This window comes from Mixophyes fleayi, chromosome 4, assembly GCF_038048845.1.
Source record: "Mixophyes fleayi isolate aMixFle1 chromosome 4, aMixFle1.hap1, whole genome shotgun sequence".
Taxonomy (NCBI): domain Eukaryota; kingdom Metazoa; phylum Chordata; class Amphibia; order Anura; family Limnodynastidae; genus Mixophyes; species Mixophyes fleayi.
Window position 1 is genome coordinate 223848618 of NC_134405.1, and position 23657 is coordinate 223872274.

Here is a 23657-nt window from a genome sequence, read left to right on the forward strand (position 1 = left end):
ACCTGTATAATGTAAAGCAGGGGCTGGGTCCGGCCACAAGTGGTGTTTTCAGTCAGACAATTACAAGTGAATTCACTTCTGACTGTAGATATTCAGGAACGTTGCTTTTAACATGTGGAGGTAATTAAAACTGCCGGATATACTAAAAGTCTATTATATGGTATATGAATATTTCCACCTTGTCACTTTTATCCTCATTGTTATTATTTAGCTGGTCTAAAGTGTGTCGGGCACATCAGTGCCGTTAAAATAACTACCACTGGGAGAGACAGGGAGTGGTGCTGTGGATTTTCTCAGGAAGAGAACTTGGACTGAGTGAGCTGTCGAGCTCTTTCAGTGCCAGAAAAATCTGTTGGATTGGGTATTGAACTTCTTGAGAATTGATTCATCCTTACTCCATTGGGAGATACTCGTGATCCTGGGGAACTGGTATGCATACATCTGTAGGTAAAATGGTACTCAGGCTCCAACTACGCTGGTGGAGAGTTGGCCAAGTGACCGGGATCATCAAATTTACAGAATATCGAATTGGGTTGGACAACTGGCCAATCTTCTAGAGCAATTTGAGACTCTATTGATGCTTGAACTCTGAACCTGTTGAACACTCTGGGGTGTGAGGTTATTGCTGTGGTTTTGTTAGGGGTTTGACTGTTACTGGTGATTTTGCTAACACCTGTATATTTGGTGGTGGGGGAGGGGCAGTCTATTTCTCCTATATGGAGCACTGTGTGCACACTTGTGTGAATAAATAGATTATCTCTTTCATGTCTCCTTAATGGTCATTCAGTGAACCTAGAGGCCAGGTACCTAGCAAACTACAGTTCTAACCCTGATGTCCTCATACTGCGCGACCAGAGGAGGTAAATGAAAGCCCTTCCTCTAATCCTACTCATTAGATTATCTTGGTTGAGTCTCTTCCTCAGGAGATCCTTTCCTAGAATTCCTGCCCAAGCCCATAATAGGTCTGCAGGTTTGAAGAAGACTGTATAGGTGCTAGAGCATGTGTGAGATTATTTTAACATCTATTTTTGTGACAGCAGGAGTAGTCCTTAGAGCAATTTTTGTATAAGCATGGGTGAAGAAAGTTGTCGAAATATGGTCCAGATTACTGAATGCTTACAAGCAGGTAAGCCCATGTCTAAATTATTGTCCTTAATTGACCGTATTAGACAAACTTCAGAGTATCACGCTGGATGCAGAACAGATGCAAACCAGAATTTCTGCTTCAGCGGCTAGATACACTATCCCATAGATCGTAAGCTTGCGAGCAGGGCCCTCTCTTACCTCTCTATATGTATGTATTACCCAGTATTGTTTTATTACTGTTTGTTCCCAATTGTAAAGCGCTACGGAATCTGCTGCCACTATATAAATAAATGTTATTGATGATGATGACTATTAGCTTAAATTTTGGGATGCGGAATTGAAAAGAACTGACTCTTTTGATGAAAGGGTTTTGTTTAGCCCAGATATGGATAAAGTCATCCGTCTTACCACAGACAGTAAGAGTTCCTTCCTACAGTTGAACACTCAAAGTCAAAGGATCAAAGATTAAATTCCTTTTGACTTCCCGGTAAACTGACCTCCTTTTCTTGGGGCCAATCCTTTGTCCAGTGTAGGGAACACCACAAGGGAAACAGGCATGGCCAGTCAAGCACCTAAGCTCTCAGATAAACAGACTGCAACTAGTAATGCCTGTGGTGTGAGCCTGCTTTTTGCCGAATTGGTGGCTAATCTCATGTTACTTTTTGGACTTGCAAGGGACTCTACCCAGCTGTTTATTTTCTAATGGTCTCCCAAAAGTTTGTCTTTTATGGAGGACACTCAGTCCTTCCTGTCGTCAAGGAGATTGTCCCAGTTCCAGAGGAGCAGAGAATTCTAGGCTCTTCATTAACTTTCTTCTCGGCCAGAAGCTAGATTTGACCTTTTGACTCATCTTGAGCCTGAAATCCATAAACACTCGGCTTCAGGTTGGACAGGTTGAAGATGGGTCATTATGGCAGTCATAGGTGGCATGGAACAAGGCTAATTTCTAACTTCCATGGACGCAAAGGACCACACCTTCATATTATGAACCAGTAGAGATATCAGACTTCTCAAATTCACAGAGAAAGACCACCATTTCCAATTCGCAGCCCTTCCCTTTAGTATGGCTACAAGAGTATTGCGAAAATCAAGGAGGTTATGGTCGCACTCTTAAGATCAAAGGAAGTCACATAGGTCCCTCATCTTGACAACCTCCTTTTAAAAGTGGGCTCTTCATTCCTTTCTCAGACCCTCTTGCAGGTAACAACCCAGACTCTAGAGGCCTATACGTGGATTATAAATTAAGTCAAATTTGGTCCAATTCCAATGCATAATAAATTTTGTATCTCCTCTCCGACGTCAGATTGCAGAGAGTCTTCTTGCCGGAGAAATAGATACTTGCTGTCCAAAAGCTGGCGAGGTCTCTCTTAAGCCGCAGATGGATATATATTATCCTATGTAAGCTGTAGGGAAGATGCCATTCACTTCTGAAGCGATGCAGTTGCTGCTTCCCTTCCAGGGCTTTTCAAAAAGAAAACCTAGCCAAATGGTCTAGTGCAATCTTAGACTAGCCTCTGAGTTCATCAAGCTGTAACCTTTAACATGCAAGTATCTAGTGTGGTGGCTGAAGATGTGGTCAGAGCATTGAAAATCTATTTGGATAGGATTTCACCTTTACGGAGGGCAGAAAATCTTCTGGTCATTTGCAATATGGAGGAGAAAGGTTGGCCAGCAACAAAGCAGACAATTGCAAGAAGGATTGAAGCGGTTATTCAACAGGCATATAAGAACACCAGAAATCCTGTTCCAGAAAATATCAACGTTCGCTCTACGAGATCAGTGAGCATTTTCTAGGTGGAGCGGGATGGATCCTCTGCTGAGCAGATGTGTCAAACGGCCACCTGGACACCAGCCGATGCCTTCACAGAATGTTACAGCTTCTATAGGTTTGCCTCCAAAGTGTCTCAGGAGCACAGTGGCCATGCCCCTGTCAGTACTTGTGATATTAACTCTCTTGTTACTACTCATGAATATTCAGAAGATAGCGAACTACATGCTGAAATGTAGTGAATATAAAAGAAAACTATATAGTTGTAACATAAAAGTTAATGCAACATATGCCAAGATATATGTTGTCTATTCAGATCCTAGTTTAACATCAAACTATGTGTAGCTTACAGGTAATCTTTAAGCTACAACTGATATTATACAACTGCAAATAAGTAGGACGTTGATTGCAGAAAAATCATCCAATGCATTTACATTCAAAGAGCAAAGAGTTTTCATCATGTGAACCTACTTAGTCTAATCTAGTCACTAGTGGACAAAGACCCAAAGGAAGGAGGCATACATGCACATTTATGGCACAAAAGCATAGGCTCAGATGCATAGTTACAAGAAACCGAACCCTATAATTATTCGCCATTAACGTGTCCAGGTACATCCTTATTAAGGACTTCTGAGCTGTATCATCAGTGGTACAGAGTGGCTTGATAGAATGTGCACTGAAACCTATTTTTTTTAGTACATAAAATCAGGAGTGCTGCTGCTTTACTTTAAACCTTTATTCTATTTTTTTTTTTTAAATAACTGTTGTATTTGTAAGAACTAAAATGGTATGAAGAACAATAACATTGTCCAATGGTGTTTAAACACATAAAAAGCAAACCTGTATTTCATTTTCCAGCTGCTTAATTTTATTTCTTAACTGGTTTTCTGTGAACAAAAAAAAGAAATATTAAGTTAGCACAAAGCAGCTCACAAGTGTACAAATGAAAAAGTGAGCGGATGAAAAGGTTTTAAATACAATGGTGACAATATATTGCTAATTTATTTTTTCAAATATGGCTAGCATATTTGCTTCCAGGTTTGAGACTTTTTACCCATATACTTATAATATATCAAAATATATTTTTGTACTTCACAAAAACAAGGTCAAATAAATAGCTCATGATGCTCAACAAGAGCTAAAGTTCACCAATAGAATTCTTCCTAGATAAAATGTTCTGCATGTCATATGGCAGGTAGCACACCTAAATGGGTGCTCTTTGTCTGGCTTAGCTCCTTGAATTGGGTTGTAAAATGCCCCTACCATTCACAGTTACATGGTATTAAGGAAAATCTCCATCTAGGTGTTAATAACTTCATTAAATAAACAGTAAATTTAGTGATAATTGGTAGTTGTTAGTTACCCATTTTCCATTTTCTAATTTTAGCAATTGATTGTCCTCTCCTGCTAAATGTTCCTTTGGGGATTGTACATAAGAGGAGACTTGGTTCCTTTTTTAATAGGAAATATGGCTCTACGTATATATTCAATGGCTTGAGGAATTCTATTAATTGAATGCGCACAGCTTGCACAGAAGGATAGCATAAAATGAATTCCATCATATACATTGGCTTATTCTAGGCACAACTAAAGCCAACAACATTTTGCCCTTTAAGCAAAAGAGAATTTATTTAGATTTTTCTGTCTGTGGGCAGCACGGTGGCACAGTGAGTAGCATTGCTGTCTCACAGCACTGGGGTCATAGGTTCAATTGCAGCCTGGAGCCCATCTGTGTTGAGTTTATAGGAGATTCCTCCAGGTGCTCCGGTTTCCTCCCAAACTACAAAGACAATGTGGTATGGAATATAGATTGTACACCAAATAGGACACAATCTGCATGATTAAATATGCTCTATAAAGCCCTGCATAAGGTGTATGTACTATATAAATATCCAATAATAATTTTTAAAAAACTGCCCAATGTGCCACAGAAAAAAAAAAGCAGAACCATGAGCAAGTGTCTGGTCTTTGAGGTGCAAAACCACCTCATAAATTAAATCTCTATTTTTGCTCACTGCATTGCGAATGTACAGTAACACTCATATTAAGCCATTAACTCTATTTTTTGTGTCCACATGTGTTGTTTCACCTTTTCTAAGCAAGAAATCCCTCTACATTAATATTTACCAGTTTTGGCTTGCTCTTCTCCAGCTTTCTCTGCTTCTTCTAAGGCAAGTTCTACCTCCTGAGATTTCATCTAAGGAGCAATGATTATTACAAAGAGAAGCTTGATTTTCTATTAAGCTAAAATCAAAAACAGTAAGTAACATATTTATCAGAGAAAAACAGGACAAAAATAAAATGAGGTATGTTGGTATGGGCACACAAGCATTACAAATTTTGCAAAATCAATACTTTAGAAATAACACGCACAGCTGGCTGCAGTTCAACATATTGTTAAGGCATCATTTCAGGGTCATGCAGTATCCTTTTAAAAAGCCATACTAATATAGAAAAGCCATGCTACCTATAGGGCATTGCACTGCCAAGTTGATCTATAACTGAAGAAAAAAATTGAATAAATGAAAACACCGAGTAAATTCAAAGCTAAAGCAATGGAAACAACAAATAGTACCCTAGGATGCGTAGAATGTATAAAAAGTCTATAGAGGTTAATAGAAGCCTCATGGACTTCAGAAAAGGGGTGAGCAACTGCGGGGGATGTGCTTCAGACAAGCAAATAACCTAATGTTTCCAGAGCAATAGTGTCTAACATGATGGTAGCAATGAAATCTTAAGAGATGACACAATTGAGAGTGCATGCACTTAGGAGCTGAAGGCCACTGAGGTTTTGTTACAATGTAGTTCTGTGTAAGATCAAAAAGACTGTCTAAGCTACTTATAAAGGAATTTCAGAAGACCATATGACTAGTAGTTGGCTTACAGTAACTAACCTTCTGTCATAGTATGGGGTCTTTTACATACACATTTTTGTTAATGTTTTTAAATTTCATATGCTATTCAAATCAACCTTACATTTAGTGATTCAACAGATATTTCAAAGTGCAAGCTAAAGCTTTATAGCCTACATGGTCTCATATTTGTATATTTTCTATGCTAATAATACAATTCCACTCTTTAGGAAAAAATAACAACTTTTAGACACTGTCCAATTCTATTTATTCCATGAGACAATAAAATCATTAGATTATACAAACCTTCATTAAAGACTGTGTAATTCGGAAAAGCTGTACCATATTTTCATTTGTCTCTCCTTTCAAGTCTGTGCTGGTGACCTGTAAAAATCAAAATTATTTCAATGAAATACATTCGACTGACAAGATGCACACATGGAACACGTTTAAAAATCTTATGCAATATCTTTTTTTCAACTTTAAAGAAATAGATCATTAGTATTAAGTAGAGCTCCAGTTTACAATTTCTGAGCTCTGTATGTAAGGAAATATCACACACAAAAAAACAAACAATAATAAAAGGCAAATTATCATAGGCTGCTCACTATAATAAAATAAAACAATTTAAACAGTGTCAAGGCACAGGTCAAGGCATGTGTTTCACAGATTCACTTTCACACATTTCTGTGCCCAGTGGGCTGCATGTGACGCCCTCCAGCCTTTAAAAGACTACACATTACCCGTAATGGCAAGAATGAAAAAAAAAAAAAACTTGGAACGCGCACATCACTCATTCCTCATCAGTAAAACATATGAGCAGCATAAATAAATTATTAATATTACTGGGTTGTACGATGATTGACCTTGACTGCTTGTGAGGTCAACCCAATAGGTAAAATAACCTGGGTTCAGTCCAATTTAGTGACGCATTATTTACGGTTATATATAAAGCTGCAACACAGCCTTTTAATGATCAAACAACTCAAGTGAGCATTTACCCCCCCTAGCACTTTCGCCCTTTACTTAACAGTAACAGTGAATTTAAAAATATAACTTTTATTAAAAATTCATTAAAAAGTTGATGTGTAACTTACATTTTAGACCACTTGAATACAAATGTCCTCAAGGGGTGACAACCATAATTCTGACAGCTGTTGTTTCATACCACACAGGACACTTTATTGTATTAAGAAGAAACATGCAACAAATATTTATATAATCTAAGCGGGGGCATATATCCACCCTTTCCTACAAAATACTCACAAAACAACAAACTGAAAATATATTAAATTAAAAAATACTGACAAATCGTTTAATTGAAAAATAATATTTCTATTGCCTGCAATGTTGGAATGCACATTAATTCTCTTTGCAGTAACTTGAGGTCACAGCAGTTTCCCCTATTGTCCTATGATCCATGTCAAAGAACTGGAAAACATGAGGAGTACTATTATGGAATTCTTAAACCAATTTTAATCCATAGTAGTATTCCCAAATATTATTTTGATGCCTCCTAAGCCCATCTTTAAAAATGACCTATTGTCTTTAATAAGAATATGTAATTACATTGTGAGAAAAGGGCATACACAATGTGCGACAATTAATACAAATTGTAAATCTTCTACAAAACCCAAAGTCTTAAAAAAATATATATTTTTTGCACAATGAGTAAAAGAGTAAAGATGCACCGTAGGGAAGACTCAACCACCAACATAATCAAGATAGGAAAAGGAAGGAGACAAACAAGACAATAATAAACTCCACATATATCAAGTCCGAAAATGAACTACAAATATTAGTCAATATACCTGCAAACAAACTGAAAATCATTACCCCACTACACTTCAATAATCAGTAGGTGGTCAGGGCAGATGTAAGTAGTGGATGATGATGACAATGACGAACACCGGAACTAGCAAACTGCATTTAATTCGATTTGCGAATGATTCGTAAATGCTTATTGAGACTTTAATAGTCACTCAGCCGTAGATTAGGATTTGCCGAGCGTGTTGTAGAAAAGAAAAAAATATTTTCTTTTCTAGGCATGTCTGGAAGTTGCTTCAGCTGCATTATCTACAGCAGAAAGAAGTTCGCAAGTTGGGTGTAAGTGTCTGAGGGGTGTGTCTGTTGTCAAGCAGACACATCTGCTACTCATTCAGATCTGGACACATCTTTTACTCTGCATATGGTGTAGATACACATACTCTTGTGTGACTCTTTCAATCGCAAGTTAGTGTTCCACCTGCATTCCACTATGAATCAGGCCCTATATGTACAAGGGTGGTGCAGAGAGAAATGCCCCCCCCCCCCCCCTTGTCTTTTCAAAACTTCCAGCATTTTCTTGATTGGCTAATTGCCTGTCAGCGCTGTCTATTTAAAGCACCTGCTTCTCCAGTAAGTTGCCAATTCTTCAGGTCTTCTTACCCGTTAGGATGCTGTTCTCTCTTGCGCCTGTCTGCACAGCCGTATCCTGTGTTTCCTGTTCAATGATCAAGTGATATTATTGCAAGAACCTCTTGCTTCATAATCAGTCCTATTCTCAGGTATTCGCTTTCTAAAGACCTCAACGTTTCGGTTCACTGCCATTCACCTGAACCTCTTCCAGCAGTCCTGCTTCACTCCACTGTTTCATCTCACCCTGCTCTAATCCCCCTTAGAGGACCGTGATCTGCAGCTAGAGAGCAGCCAAGTCCATATTCCCTTGCGGGGATCTCCGGTGAATACCTCTCTACTGTTAAACTCTGCACCTCTCTGGAGTATCTAGAGCGGGGCTTCGAGGCCTATTCCAAAGTCAGGCTCTGTGACACCATTACTGTACTGGATGCATTAACCCCTCAGACATAGTTCAGAAGGGAGATCACTTGTAATTGAATTTGCCACTATGTCTGAGAGATTTACCTCCCAAGAACTCACATGGCATGGATTCAAGAAGGTGCTGGAAACATTCCTTAGAGATTCTTGTTCATTTAGTCTATTATTCTGCACATGTACTCTATTGGATTGAGATCGGATGACTGTGGAGGCCATTGAACTCATTGGGCTAGATTTACTAAACTGCGGGTTTGAAAAAGTGAGGATGTTGCCTATAGCAACCAATCAGATTCTAGCTTTCATTTATTTAGTGCTTTCTAAAAAATGACAGCAATAATCTGATTGGTTGCTATAGGCAACATCCCCACTTTTTCAACCCCGCAGCTTAGTAAATCTAGCCCATTGTCTTGTTCGTGGAACCAGTTTGATTTGACGGGTGGTTTGTGACATGGCACAGCGGCCTAGTTGTTAGCACTTCTGCCTCACAGCACTGGGGTCATGAGTTCGATCCCAAACCATGGCCTTATCTGTGAGGAGTTTTGTATGTTCTCCTCGTGATTGTGTGGGTTTCTTCCGGGTGCTCCGGTTTCTTCCCACACTCCAAAAAATTACTAGTAGGTTAATTGACTACTATCAAATTGACCCTAGTCTCCCTCTGTGTCTCTGTCTGTGTGTGTATGTTAGGGAATTTAGACTGTAAGATCCAATGGGACAGGGACCGATGTGAATGAGTTCTCTGTACATCACTGCAGAATCGGTGGCGCTATATAAATGACTGATGCTGATGGCGCGTTATCCTGCTAGAATTAGCCATTAGGAGATGGGTAGAAAGTGGCCATAAAGGGATGCACATGGTCAGCAACAATACTCATGTAGGCTGTGGCATTTAAATGATGCTCAACTGGAGCCTGATGTTTGCCAAAAAATACATCCCCCACACTATTAGACAACCACCACCAGCCTACACTGTTGACACAAGTTGTTTACAAGTTGTGTAATGCATGTCACAGCATAAATCAAGATCTGTCAGACCAGGCAACATATTTTTAAACTTCAACTCTCCAGTTTTGGTGAGCCTATGTAACGGCAGCCTCAATTTCCTGTTCTTAGCGAACAGGAGTGGAACCCAGTGTGGTCCGCTGCTGCTATAGGCCACCCACTTCAATGTTCATCATCATCATCACCATTTTTTTTATATAGCGCCACTGATTCCGCAGCGCTGTACAGAGAACTCACTCACATCAGTCCCTGCCCCATTGGGGCTTACAGTCTAAATTCCCTAACAGACCCACACAGACAGACAGACACACAGGCTAGGGTCAATGTGTTAGCAGCCAATTAACCTACTAGTATGTTTTTTGGAGTGTGGGAGGAAACCGAAGCACCCGGAGGGAAAACCACGCAAACATGGGGAGAACATACAAACTCCACACAGATAAGGCCATGGTTGTGAATTGAACTCATGACCCCAGTGCTGTAAGGCAGAAGTGCTAACCACTTAGCCACCGTGCTGCCCACAATGTTCAACGTGTTGTGCATTCAGAGTTGCTCTTCTGCATACCATTGTTGTAATGCATGTATATTTGAGATGCTGCTGTCTTCCTGTAAGCTTGAATCAGCCTGGCCATTCGCTACTGATCTCTCTCATTGGCAAAGCATTTGCGCCCACAGAACTTGATTAGATATTTCCATTAATGAGTAGGTCTACATAATAACGTGGCCACTGAGTGAATGTGAACTATTACACACATGCCAGAAAACTAAAGCCACTTACCTGTGACAATGTTTTCAGCATTTTCTCTGATAATTTTTCTTGATTAGGAAGGATGTCTGGATCCACCCTCATGAGCTTCCCCCAATCCAAAGCAGGAGCCATCTTGAAAGACTGTCATTAGAAAAAGCAAACAAAACAATATTTAAGCATTTTTCACATTATGTGAAACCATTGCAAGGTACACAATAAGATCATTTCTATAACAAAAGACTTAACAAATCACTATCTTCTTGATCAGCACTGCAATAGAAATGCTAAACAGTCAGAGATATATACAGACAGAATGGTCTATTCATTTAAGCGCTACAGAAATATTTTTATACATTTAACATAATGGCAAAAAAACAAAAAGCATTTATTCAATTTCTTGAGGAAAATAATAACTTATTCAAATGGTTGGGGTGACCAGGGAGTGTAAACAAATTAAAATGCAATGTATGAAAAGGTAATGCCAAATATCACATGGTAAAATTCAAGAAAGAGAGGGAAAAAAATAAATAAAAAGTATGTTCTTATATAAAAACTACATATAAACAGCAGGGCTTAAAACTTCTACAATCTCTACTTTTACTGACAAAATGATGCATCTTCAGTACTGTGTTAAGCATCTATTCTTTACTGCAACACTAAGAACAAGATCAGCAAATTGCTCCAATATTTCCTTGACAAAACGGATGAGAGGTCTGAAAATTTAAACCAAAATTCCAGAAAGCTGATGACTTTGTATATATCCAAAGCACACCAGCATATTATAACATATAGTGTAATCTACTAATTTTGCTCAAAGGTGCAAATTTGCACTAAACCACAGCAGCTAATAGTGCATTTCTTTCAGTGGCTAAAGCTGGGTACACACTACAGGTTCTACAACCAGTAAGTGTGCCAATCACTCGATAAACGGTTTAATCATACCACAGCACATTGTATCGTTTGATTTGATTTTATAAACTGACTAAAAATCACTATCAACAATTGAACGATGTCAGACAATGGTGGGGGAAGTGTGTATGCACTGACGACCATAGAGTGTGGAGAGTCACAATCTTTTTAGTACATGGTTATGATAGATGAAGAAAACAGATTTGAAGGTAAATCGTGTAGGTGTGTACACATAAATCTGCATGCTCATCGGGATTTTGGTAAAATCGTTACAGAAATCGTATCTAATGTAAGTTTATTAGTGTGTACCGAGTTTAACATACTCTAGTCGGATAAAACCTGATTAATTGCTAAAGGTTTACTGAAAATTTGCAACTCTGGTCAATACTAATTGAGTGTATTGTCATCGCTTAATCATGCTTAGAACATCTGTAATAATCAATATAAAAAGGGACCATTCAAAGTTCCAAAAAGATAAGAATTGTATTAGAAATAAATAACTTCTGAATCTAGCCTACGAAAAGCATAAATGAAGAAAGAATTTATGTCACCATGTAATATTACAACTAAGTTTCATAACATGTTGCGTATGTCAACTGATTACTATACAATTGTTTTAGACATATAAGCATTTACTGCATCTTTATGACTTCTAGCTCACTTGTTGCAATGGTGGGAGAAAAGATAGCAGTGCTTCCAACCAATGCAAAGTGTCTTTATTTTGGGAAAAAGAAGATATCATCACCATTTATTTATAAAGCGCCACTGATTCTGCAGCGCTGTACAGAGAACTCACTCACATCAGTCCCTGTCCCATTGGAGCTTAGTCTTAGTTCCCTAACACACACACACACACACACACACAGAGACAGTGACACAGACTAGAGTCGATTTGTTAGCAGCCAATTAACCTACCAGTATGTTTTTGCAGTGTGGGAGGAAACCAGAGCACCCGGAGGAAACCCATGCAAATACGGGGAGAACATACAAACTCCTCACAGATAAGGTCATGGTCGGGAATTGAACTCATGACCTCAGTGCTATAAGGCAGAAGTGCTAACCACTTAGTCCTTAGGGCAGCATGTTGGCTATAAACATTATAAAAGGAAACTAGCATGCTTAAGTAAGTTTTTAATATTTTCTACTGCTCTGGAATGCAAAAAGATTTCTTGTTACATGTGTGTATATTTTTTCTTTCTGTAGTGTCAATATTTAGCCAATGATATATTCCAGAATGTTTATTAATTCAATTAAAAAATAATCCCTTAAAGATGCATTCAGTACAAGACCAGACTCCGTAAACAAAAATCCCTTTAGTCTTAACCAGCTTAACCTTAGCATAAATAAAATCTGGCCAACACAACAGATTTCATGCAACTGGAGAAAATGATGGAAGTCAATTGACAGATCCCACAAAAAAAAAATCACATAAACATAATCAAGGATCAATAATCGTCCTGTACTACACCACAAAAAGGGCAATATAATTTACTAAGCAGAGCTATGGAAACATGCAAACGAGATGATAGGTGACATAATATCGATCCAGGGATCAAAATATTACCAACTCCAACCATAATTGCATGTCACTTTAATCTATTTTTGTGAGAAATCCTATTTTTTTCACATCAACTTGCAGAGTGAGCTGGTTCCCCAGATCTAAGCCCCACCATTAACAAACTCCTATCTAATAATTGAAGACAGACAAAACTGTTAAAATAAAAAAGTTAAGAAAACTCACCCCTAATTGAGGTTCCCGAGATTGTAAAGAATAGATGCTAAATGCACGCACTAATTCAGATGAAACAAATTAGCCTGACATGTTAAGGTAACATGTTTTACTTGTAGCTGCTGAGTATGATGCGTGCACGTCTGGCTACAGGTGTACAGTTTGGAGTATGATGCGTGCACGTCTGGCTACAGGTGTACAGTTTGGAGTATGATGTGTGCACGTCTGGCTACAGGTGTACAGTTTGGAGTATGATGTGTGCACGTCTGGCTACAGGTGTACAGAGCAACATCTTTCAGGGCTGCAGCACCAGCGGATGGGTCAGTCTGCTCTCAGCAGGTCACAGCCAGGCTACATGCACACAATGGTCACTGCTCCCCAGACATCATTATAGAATCCGGTAGAACGGCAACATTCGGATGGCTCTGGCGCGTCTCCGCGGTGGAAGCCGGGAAAAATAGGGATGACGCGGGTTGCTAGGATACACCATTAAACAGTAAGTAGTCTAATTCAGAACTCAGCATCCCTCCCGTACGTGACAACGGTGACGTACAGCGTATCACACCTCGTTATGGATTAAGACACCACGCCCACTGAAATGTAATTGACAGCTACATTATCTATACCTCAAACTGTCAATGAGAAATAATGGCTAAGTAGTGGTGGTTATTAACACACACCATCCCGGTACCGTGACACTCAGAAATTATACATATTCGTCCCCACGGGCTTAGTGCTCAGGACGGCGCATGGAAGCGAGTTCGGGGTTTACAAGCAATACTGGTGACGTCATGGTAATGGCGCATCCAGAAAGCGACTGGGAGTGCAGGAGACGCTGCTTGTTGTGCTACATAGGCCCCTCCTTATGTCTCTCCAGTTATACAGTCTCAGCCCCATGCTGGGAGTGATGGATGCTGAGAGGGGGGTGAGGTAATATCCGGGGTTGTGACTCATGGAGGTGGGGCTGGCTTAGCTTTCTGTCATGGCGGCTCGCACAGTTCGGCGAGATTCCCATTGAGACTGCTTGTAGTGCTGGGAGTGTTCCCTCTTCCAGAGTTCTCATCAGCCCTGATCAGTATCCGTTAGAGCTCAGCGGATGGATGAAGAGTAGAGTGTAATACACGTATAGAGCAGCTTGGTATGGTCCTGTCCCTGTGAGAAGCCAGTAAGTGTTACCTGCATATTCTCAGTCACCAGCCGGCTGGGTGTTGGCCTCAGCACTTGTCACAACCTGTGATTTGCAGACTATGGCTTCAAAACTTATTGTTGAGGGAAGAGAGCTGGAAAAAGCGTTATGCATAAAGGTGAACTGGTGGAAATATTTCTTGCACATTTTACAGACAGATGTATCTCTGAGGAAGATTCAGTTGTGCTAAGTAATTATACCTGGATGTGTCCAAGCTGTCACTTCTCTGGCAGAGGGAGGCAAATAGTCACTGGAAGCAAAACCATAGTTAAAAACCCTAAGGTGGGTTCAATTAGCTGCAAGGTCCCTGCCTGCAGAAATCTTGTAATTATGGTACAAGAAACATTGCTTATTTTTGTTTGCAACTCTATGGGGTGACTTCTATTCCACATGAGGTCCTGCTGTCTGCATTTCAGGGAGCTATGGTACCTGGAACATAGTTAATTTTTTTTTATTATGGGGCAGGGTTGCTTGCACCTCTGTGATGTGAGGAAAAATTTGCCATGTATCTAGTGCTGAACAGCCTGTGAGGCTCCAATGGGACTTTGCTGGTCAGTGAATTTCCCCCTATGAAGTGCGAGTAAAAAATGAAAGTCTTCCCTGAAATATCCTGCAGAGACACATCTGGGGAAGTTCAATTGTTGGTGATGTGGTGTGCGGGTATTGCTCTGCGCACATTGCTGGCAATTACGGTAGGAATCTCTGCTCGTTTTCCATAGAGGTGCGAAGAAAAATGGGCAGAGATTTCTGTTAAATCTCCGCTGTGAGGTTTTCTCGCGGATGTTCCCGGAGACACCTCCCCCATTGTGTGAGACTCCTATGGGATCTCACCACTACTTGAATCACCCCCAAGGTGTCTCACCTGCCACATAGTGCTTAACACTTTATCCTGTGTAACCTCTTCTGCTTTATTTATTATGGTTTTTTTTTTTAATAACTTGAGTTTATGATTGTGTTTATGACTTTATTTAGTTCATGTAACTTTTGTACCAACATTTGTTTGGGTAGTTTATCTGTCATTCCATATTTGCTACACCACTTGTACTGTAACCGTCATTTACAGGTTGTAACTTTAATTGTGTATTGTTTTAGGAGATTATCATAAATTATTATGCAACAGTTTTAAGTGCAAATGTTAATACATATAATTTTGGATAAGAGCCGTATACTGTTGCAAACATTTTGATTATTGCCTGATCTTTTGTTACATAGTATTGGTGTTTTTCTAAAGACTAGACAACTTCACTTATAATTAAATAACTGTTCAATATTGTCAAATATTTAAGGTCATGGTTATATAAAACATAACGTCAAACAGTCATGGGAAATGTAGCAGATTGCCAATATTGTCTGTGCAGTAAATCTCAGTATATTATAGGGAAAAAATATCCCACAATATAAGCAAACTGTATAACACACAATTTCGTTTTAAACTACTCCCTTTCTAATGCCACCCGCACCAACAGGTATATTTGCACAAAAGTTCATCAAAATGTATTTTCCTATTTATAACTACCCTCACTATAATTCTAATTTTGACTTCTAAATTAGACTGGCATTATAAACTGCGATCACCATATACTGTAGAAGCGCTGTGATACAGTTGACAGATCCATAACTTTGACATGTGGTTCTCAATGCTTTGTTATTAGGGCAATAACTTTTCACAAGATGACACTTCTGCCATCACATGCTCTTGGGACAGAAACTAATCTGAGTGTGGGGCACACAAACATAAAAGTGTGCAACCTGCATTAAATTTGCACTACCTACTACATGTTACATTTTCTTCCTCCCTCCCCTAGCCGAGCCTAGATTTCCCAAGGGCTGCTCTGGTTCTTCATACATAGCCCTTCCACCACCCCTCTTCTCAATTTCTGGCTGGAAATTGAGAGGAGAGGTGGTGGAAGGGCTACATAGTGGGAGAATGTGAGCAAGAGGTTCAATCAAGAGCTGCAATTATAGGATTGCCATTTGTGATTGTTTCTCCTGCTTAACACCATTTTCCCCTCCAAAGCCACTTTAAAGTGTCAAATTGAATTTATTTGACTGTTCTGTATTACAGAATCGGCAGACCCCTGATAAAACTGGCTCTATGGCATAGCCCCCAAGGTTGTGTCTGTGGGAGGCAAAGTAAAATGTATGTATCACTCTGGCTCATTTCTGTCCCAAGATTTAGTGGTAAGTGAAGGTTAATTTAAAGAACCACAAACCTTCAAAATTGAAGTTTTCAGCTGCTACACATGCGTTTTACCTGTTTGGCTGCAGGCTCTGAAAAGTGCTTTAAAAAAAACAAACCTATAGTAACTTAAAGGGTTTGGCTGCTGTAAAGTTATTGTTGTGCCCAATATAGTAAGCCCTTGATCTTTACAATGGAAAAAGGAATTCATGAAAGCTTTGATACTGTACATATCAAGAAACAAAATTGCATTCAAACTGTTTAAACCGCCTCCCTGATTTGTGCACATTGGCAAGATAGGACTTGCCAATGTGTTTGTTGCTTGCTGGAATATTTACATTATTATTAGCCAAGCTTGTTATATGAAGTCAGAGCTCTTTGCAGTGCAAACACTGCTCCTACCAATATTTAATGTGGTTGCTGAACACTGCGGTTCTACATCCAGATGGACCAATTGAGTTATTTTTTACCAAATTGACTGACTCTATAGTGTGTGAGGCAAATTCATGCCAGAGCAAAATGTGATCTTAAATTTGATCAGGTTTTCTCAAACACAGAGGGAGCTCTCTTTCTATTAGTATATATGTAATGTGATTGGCTGACATGCAAATGCAGGGGAGTGTATGTGCATGTAGCGTTGTTTAATTCACTAAACTTTAATTTAGGTGTCACCATTGTCTGTGGAACCTTGGGTGTGGACTAGAGATGCTTACTGACCCCCGTGTTTTGGATCTGGATTACCTTTGGGTTTTAGTTTTGCCAAAACTGCCCTTGTGTGTTTTGGTTTTGTTTTGCTATTTTTTACAAAATTCCATTTGTTTGGCTACGATCACATAATTTATGTATTCTTTTATACCTACATTATTATTATTAACTTCACTAACACTAATTTCCAGTCATTTCCATTCAATTTTTACCATCTCACAGGTCATAATATGCTTTTCATACGCTTTCAGCCAAATACTGCTGCAAGCTGGCTGGTTGTTAAGCGACATCAGGACTGGTGGCAGCAGCTGCTTGCTGCTCCTGCTCTTCTGTGTACTGCTGTGAATCCATTTTGATAACACTGTACACATTAGTGCAAATTCAGGAAAAAAAAGACTGCAAGGACTTGTATATTGTATTTCAGCAATGACAAAAAGAGCAATGGAGCTCTGTGCTTTGTCACTCTATCCTTCTGTACCTCTCTCAAATGGCGCTAGATCACAGTGGAGGGCGGTATTTATCGATTCCAAAACTCGCAAAAGATCCGATGACGTTTTGCCTTGTTTTAGAATCCAAATAGGCGCGAAAGTACTTGGATCCCCGCAGTTCGGGTGGGTTCGGTTTTCAAGAAACCGAGCCCGCCCATCTATAGTCTCTAGTGTGGACCCAGCTTTCTTTTTTTTTTTTTTATATGGCTTTTTGTGTGGATCCAGGTGTATATGTGAATTTAATTTGGATTCAGGTGAATTTAATATTGATCCGGCTTTTTGTGTACATTTGGTTTGGATCTGGCTTTTGCCCTCTTCCATTTGGTTTTAAATAACTATTATTGTCAACATGTACTTTCTCTCTTCTATATTGTCATGTATTCAGTGCTGACAACTACTCGCTTAACTGTGTGTGTGTGGCTTGTTATAACCTTGTTAAATGATCGCTATTCTCTTACACCATTAAAATTAAACTCTGTGACCTTTCTTGAACTTTGTAGTTGCCAGTTTATGGTTTAACATATTTTATATACAATCTGCTTTGTTTCCATTCCCACAGTTAACTAAATTGCAAGAAGTCTATAGCTATGTCATTGTGTGGGCTCATGTAAGGGTCAACCATAGGTTCTGATAAATGAATTCTTCCTATTTCCTGGTAAATGAGAACATCTGTGGTGTGAATGGAAACAAACAGCTGTCGTCTTATAAGATTTTATGAAAAGAGTTATTAATAAGAGGAAAAGTTGATTTTTACATTTGTGCGCCAACTGCATGAAGTAAAATCAGTGTGGTTATCCTTTCTTAGTTTGTTGAATTAATTCTGTGTTTTGTAACTTCATGAAGACTTTTTTTCTATTTTTAAAGGAAGCATTATTGTCTTGTTTCCTGCTTATTAGCACGTCCACTATTAAAGTTAGCTAGAGTATAAACTTAGAAATGTGGGAACAATTGCTTGGTACATGTCCATTGGAATATTTACATTGTTTTTATGTTTGTTGGGGACATACCCACTGGCTTGTGCTCAAAGCCTCAGTGAAGAGTTGCACTATAATTCTGAAGCTTATGATATCCCTTCTACCCTGTGTTTCTTGACTCTTGTGTACCCAATTTATAATGTTTGGTAATCGTCTTAATGTGCCCATGTGGGCTTCGTATGTCAACCCTTTCTACCTTGCTTTTTGGGGTTTCCCAGTAATAAGTCACTGACAATGCCTACTGCCATCATTTGGCCAAAACAGTCACCATACATTATATTTATTCTTTACTGTTTTTGAATTTGATCTAAAAGGTAGATTATATCTAAATGAACAAGCTACACCTTGTAAATGTATACAATGGAGCAATGTGAGAGTCTTGTACAAATAGGTATAAAAAAATCAGGCATTCTATATTCTAAAACCTAAACGTCTGATAATGCTAATTGCCTAAAATGTAACGTGATCAACTAGACTTATGTATGCACAACTAGCATTGCCTTTCGTTAGTTTGATGTTTGTTGCAATGTCTCTATTTCTTACTATGTAATGAAGTGGAAAATCTTGATTTCTATGCTTGGGATGGCTTTTGGGTATGTTATAAAGGGTGATTTTGCCACATAAGGGCTTCCCACCCAACCACTGCACAACAAATGAAACCTAATTGAAACATATTTGACTTATATTTTTTTTAATTTGTTCTATTTTAGTTTTAATCGATGCAAACTGAAGACGCAAGTAGTAAATGAGTCCATACAGTTAATATTAGGTTCCCATCAGTCTAGGACTCAGTTAATGCAGAAGAAAAGGCATTTTGTCATTAGTAAAATTATTTCAATGTATTTTAGAGAAAATGCATAGAGATCACAGTTTATTGAGCAATGTTGAGAGTGTTCACACCATTATTGTTTTATTTTTTTTAAGGAAAATAAGTGCTCTACTTCTTTGTTGATGTCTCTAAATTAAATGGGGAGCTGACATTGTATCACTAATTGTTTTGTGTCCTTGTAGCTTGAAGAGATGGTGCAGAACAAAAAACTACTACTTTTAAACCACTACTTCAGTAGAGAGCATTTCTAGAACTAAAATAAAAAATAGTACCCCTAATGTAGATTCAATATTAAATCATGGTCCTTTTTAAAAGTGTCATTATTCTCAGATGTTTTAGTGTAACCAATTCACAATCTGTTGAGAAAAACATGCAAATATCAACTACACAGAACTTATTTCTGGTATATAGTTTGTGCTTTAATGCCCTTTGTTCTTGAAATGTCTGCGTCTACATGTACAGTGCCTGTTCCCTACACACAACTGCATATTAAACAAATATCTGAATTGACCTCTCATAGCTTAAATATCTTATGTTCACTGTGTATTAAAGCTGTATGGCTTTTATATATATATATATATATATATTTCACCTTTTTACATGTGTGCATGAAGCTTGCAGTCTTCTAGGTAGCTATGAATATTATTCCGTAATGATGTGAACAGCCCAAGTACTGTGAGGCGAATGCTCACTGTGCTCCTCAGCATCTTTCTGTGACATTATTAAACTTCCAGCATGTTGATGCTGAATGATCACATGAGATCTGTGTCACAGAAACTTCTGTCCACACCAAGAGCCAATTTAAATGACTATGGAAGACATCTGTGACAGAGAGGAGGCAGGGGGTACTTTTGTAGCTGATTTTTCTCAATAATGATCTGTGTGTTAATAACTGCGATTAGGATTTTACTCAAGCTGCACTGTTAAATGGCTTCTCGGCAAAATGTACAAATGAATCGTGTACACAGTTGAATATTAGTACTCGTCTCTGACTGCCCCCAATGTCTGTTTTATCACTGGTGCCTATCTGTGTTCCCATTGCACCTTGCTATGTGAGCTGCTTTGCACAGTGAGGTACAGTTAGAAGTATAATTGGTCTGCGCCCACCTGCCTATATACCACTTGGAGATAAGTAGTTTAGCCGCACCTTCATGCACCATGGCTCTGAACAGCTAGGGGACAGGAGAACAAAGGCTCTAGGCCTGCAGATGGACAACAAGGGCAGCCATAAGAAGGCAACACATAGTTTATGTTTACAGTTTGTGGACAAAACTTTTAGTTCATAACTGCATGATGGGTACATTTCTGCATGTAGTGCCTGATATCTACTTAATGACAGGTATTGAATATTTACAGTGAAATCATTGGCTATAATTTACTTATCTTTCAGTGACTTAAGTCTAAAGGAAGTTCTCAAGAAAATGGCTGCTGTGAATCTGATGGAAATTGGAATTTTATTATGCGTTGTGGTGTTATGTTATTGGAACAGTCTCTTCTGTGGGTTTGTCTTCGATGATGTGTCTGCAATTCTGGATAATAAAGATTTGCATCCTTCAACACCTATAAAGAAGCTCTTCCAAAATGACTTCTGGGGTACTCCAATGTCTGAGGTAAGTATGATATCAATAAGTTTTAGTCTTATACCTTGTAATTATTTAGAGCTCTCATTCAGCATAAACCAGTGGTGGGCAACCAGAGCCTCGACCTGCCGCTATCAGTCTTCAAGCGGAGAATAAGTGATTGTGAGCAGCTGGCTTCTATGTCATGTTAACCACCTCTGCACACTGCAGGGAGGTCACGCAGAATCAGAGGAGTGGTCGGAATTAGTGCTATGTATCCTGCATCATGTGCTTTCCTTCCTCCGTGGCCGGTTGCTGCTTCAAGAGAAAGTAGTTTTGGGGGGTTTAAGACTATTTTCCTTTTATACCTGTTTTTGGTGACTATCCTGTCTTTTTTTCTTAAATTCAATATTCATAGTGCAACTTTAAATATCACCTTGGAAAATATTTTATTAAGGTGCATCTTACCTCCCTGGTGCCCTAGGGGCTGCTTCATTCAGTTATTTGGAGATCCAGTGATGTTTCATTATAATTCTGTTCATCTATGAGGAGTTTAAAATGCACTTCACTTACTTACCTGACTTCCTTTTGACATTACTTTGTTGTTTTAACATTGAAGAAAGTATTTTTCTTTTGTTTTTACTTAAGTGTAATTTATTAGAATTGCATAACTGAACGAGAGTTGAAATCTTTTCCCTTGAAATTAACAATAACATTCTTTCAAGGCATTATCATTAAGACCCACAAGGAAGTTCTATAGTCCTCTGATGTCCTTTGGCAAGGTTAGAGAACACAATTGTTGTTTGTTTGCCACAAGTGATTATCCACTTAGTTACTATACGTTCAGAAGTATGTGGGCTTTCATTTTGATTCTGGACTTTATACTGATCACCACCACTGACCAAAAAGTGATGTGCATAATACGACCTCTGAGGTGTAAACAAATTGACATTTGGCAAGGTTTTCATCCAAAAGACAGCTTCACATTAATTTCATTTCCATGGAATACTTAGGCTTGACCTTTCTCACAGCCTCTGTTATTTTCAAAACCGTTTCAGATGGGAATATAAGCTGCATTAATGGGCTAAATCTTTTTTCCAGCAAATAGTTTAAAAAAAAATAAATAAAAAGAATTGGATTAAAAATATTGCACTTAAATTGTACCATGTCTATATTTTAAATGGACAATTATGCAACTGTTCAATTTTGCTTGTGGTTTTATTCAGTATGTTTGTGTTGGGCAACTTTTTAGAACATCATTGTCACAAATCTCTAAAGTGATGTTCTTTATGCTTCCATTATATTTAGTAAATGACAATGTTTGGGCAATATGCACATGTAATAGAATTATAATCATGTGGTTACAGTGCCCTATGTCAGGTGCATCTATTTTTCACAATTTCTTTTCCCATAATTCATATCTCTAAAGGTTAGAAAAGGTTGAGTAAAAATAGATTCTTTTAACTGTTCGGCCTAAGTAAGGTCAGGCCGGGCTGGGGGGACGTCTTCTGTGCTACATGGTTTTTTTTGTTTTTTTTCCCTGAGCCGAGTCTTTCCCCCGTGCTAAAATTTGCCAGCCCCCCCCCCTGGACCCAAGTCGAATTATGGGGTGCTTTTGGTTTTGGTCGAAGTAAACTTTTTCATTTCATAACTATGGGAGGCCAAAGTGTCAGTCTATTTATTATCATGTGCTGTTATAAGTGCTAAATGATTTATGTAGCTATGTTGCATCTTGCTAAGCTCCTCCCACTCCTAGCCATATCCCAGGGGCTGTTCCATACAGCCACAGGTGTTTTCCATTGGAATGAACTCTCATACCCCTCTTGTGGAGAACTGAGGTGACTTTCTGTTTTATATTACGTGACTGGAAGAGACCTTGGAAAACAGCTGCATAGAGCAATTCCTGGGGTTCTGCCAATGGGAGGGAGGGGGGAAGTAAAATGTAACATGTTGGTTGTAGTGCACCTTTAAAACTTGGGTGCATGAATTGCTATTGTAATGTTTCTTGCAAGAATAAAATAATCATTTTTTTTTTCTATATGCAAAAAACATGCAGTTTGATATTTGCTAATGCTACAGTTCTAAAAGCTAGATCCTATTAGCGTCTATATCTTCTGGTAATTGAATATGTGAGATTAATTATTTTTTTTTCCCCATTTTAGGAGAGAAGTCATAAATCATATCGTCCTCTGACAGTCCTGACATTTCGCTTGAATTATCTGTTCAGTGAACTTAATGCAGTCTCTTATCACCTTCTAAACCTCCTCCTCCATGCTGTGGTGTGCATGATTTTTCTTAAAGTGTGTAAACTGTTCTTGGACAACCGAACCAGCCTGATTGCAGCATTGCTGTTTGCTGTTCATCCAATACATACTGAGGCAGTAAGTATGCTTTAGAAGACTGTGCTTACACAGCACTATGATTACTATTCTTTATAGTGCTCACATAATAAGGAACACTGTACAATCAGAACGTTTTGCAGCAGCTTCCCCACTTTTGGTTTTTATAGCTATTTACGTAAAATATATGTACAGCAAGCTTTTTATCTACAGTTAAACTACATAGTACCAGAATTCCTCACCTATTACATTGCTGGAAGTCATCTTCTCTAAAATCTGTGATATTATTGATATATCTGTAATATCCTCTTTCTGAAAAACTAAAAATAGAACTGCTGGAGGCAAAAATTAAGACTTGAATACTGAACTTAGTTAAAATAAAGTCATGTGTATTGTTACCTGGCATGGTTTGGGTGCAGTGATTCTCTTAGAAGGCAAGGTCAATGCTAATTGCCATTTAGAAGTACTATGTGGTTATCTTCACCCCATTTTGCAG

General features: G+C 38.6%; 2 protein-coding genes across 4 annotated transcripts in view; one reads left to right on the forward strand and one right to left on the reverse strand.

Moving 5' to 3' along the window:
* The window catches only part of CEP290 (centrosomal protein 290), a 222067-nt gene extending 208266 nt beyond the window's left edge, over nt 1–13801 (reverse strand). The window contains exons 1-5 of the mRNA XM_075209376.1: nt 12915–13801; nt 10295–10405; nt 6013–6090; nt 4982–5051; nt 3695–3741 (exon numbers count right to left, since the gene is read on the reverse strand). Of these exons, the coding sequence (XP_075065477.1) occupies nt 3695–3741; nt 4982–5051; nt 6013–6090; nt 10295–10396 (297 nt within the window). The 5' untranslated portion in view covers nt 10397–10405; nt 12915–13801. The remainder of the gene's footprint in view (nt 1–3694; nt 3742–4981; nt 5052–6012; nt 6091–10294; nt 10406–12914) is intronic.
* A 23-nt stretch (nt 13802–13824) lies between these two features.
* The window catches only part of TMTC3 (transmembrane O-mannosyltransferase targeting cadherins 3), a 46511-nt gene continuing 36678 nt past the window's right edge, over nt 13825–23657 (forward strand). Inside the window, exons 1-3 of one of the 3 annotated variants that reach the window (XM_075209373.1) lie at nt 13825–14067; nt 20654–20873; nt 22985–23203. In XM_075209373.1, coding sequence (XP_075065474.1) covers nt 20685–20873; nt 22985–23203 — 408 coding nt within the window. In that variant the 5' untranslated portion in view covers nt 13825–14067; nt 20654–20684. Of the gene's footprint in view, nt 14068–14351; nt 14371–20653; nt 20874–22984; nt 23204–23657 lie in introns of those variants that run through there. The other 2 variants (XM_075209371.1, XM_075209372.1) reach the window with 2 other exon arrangements.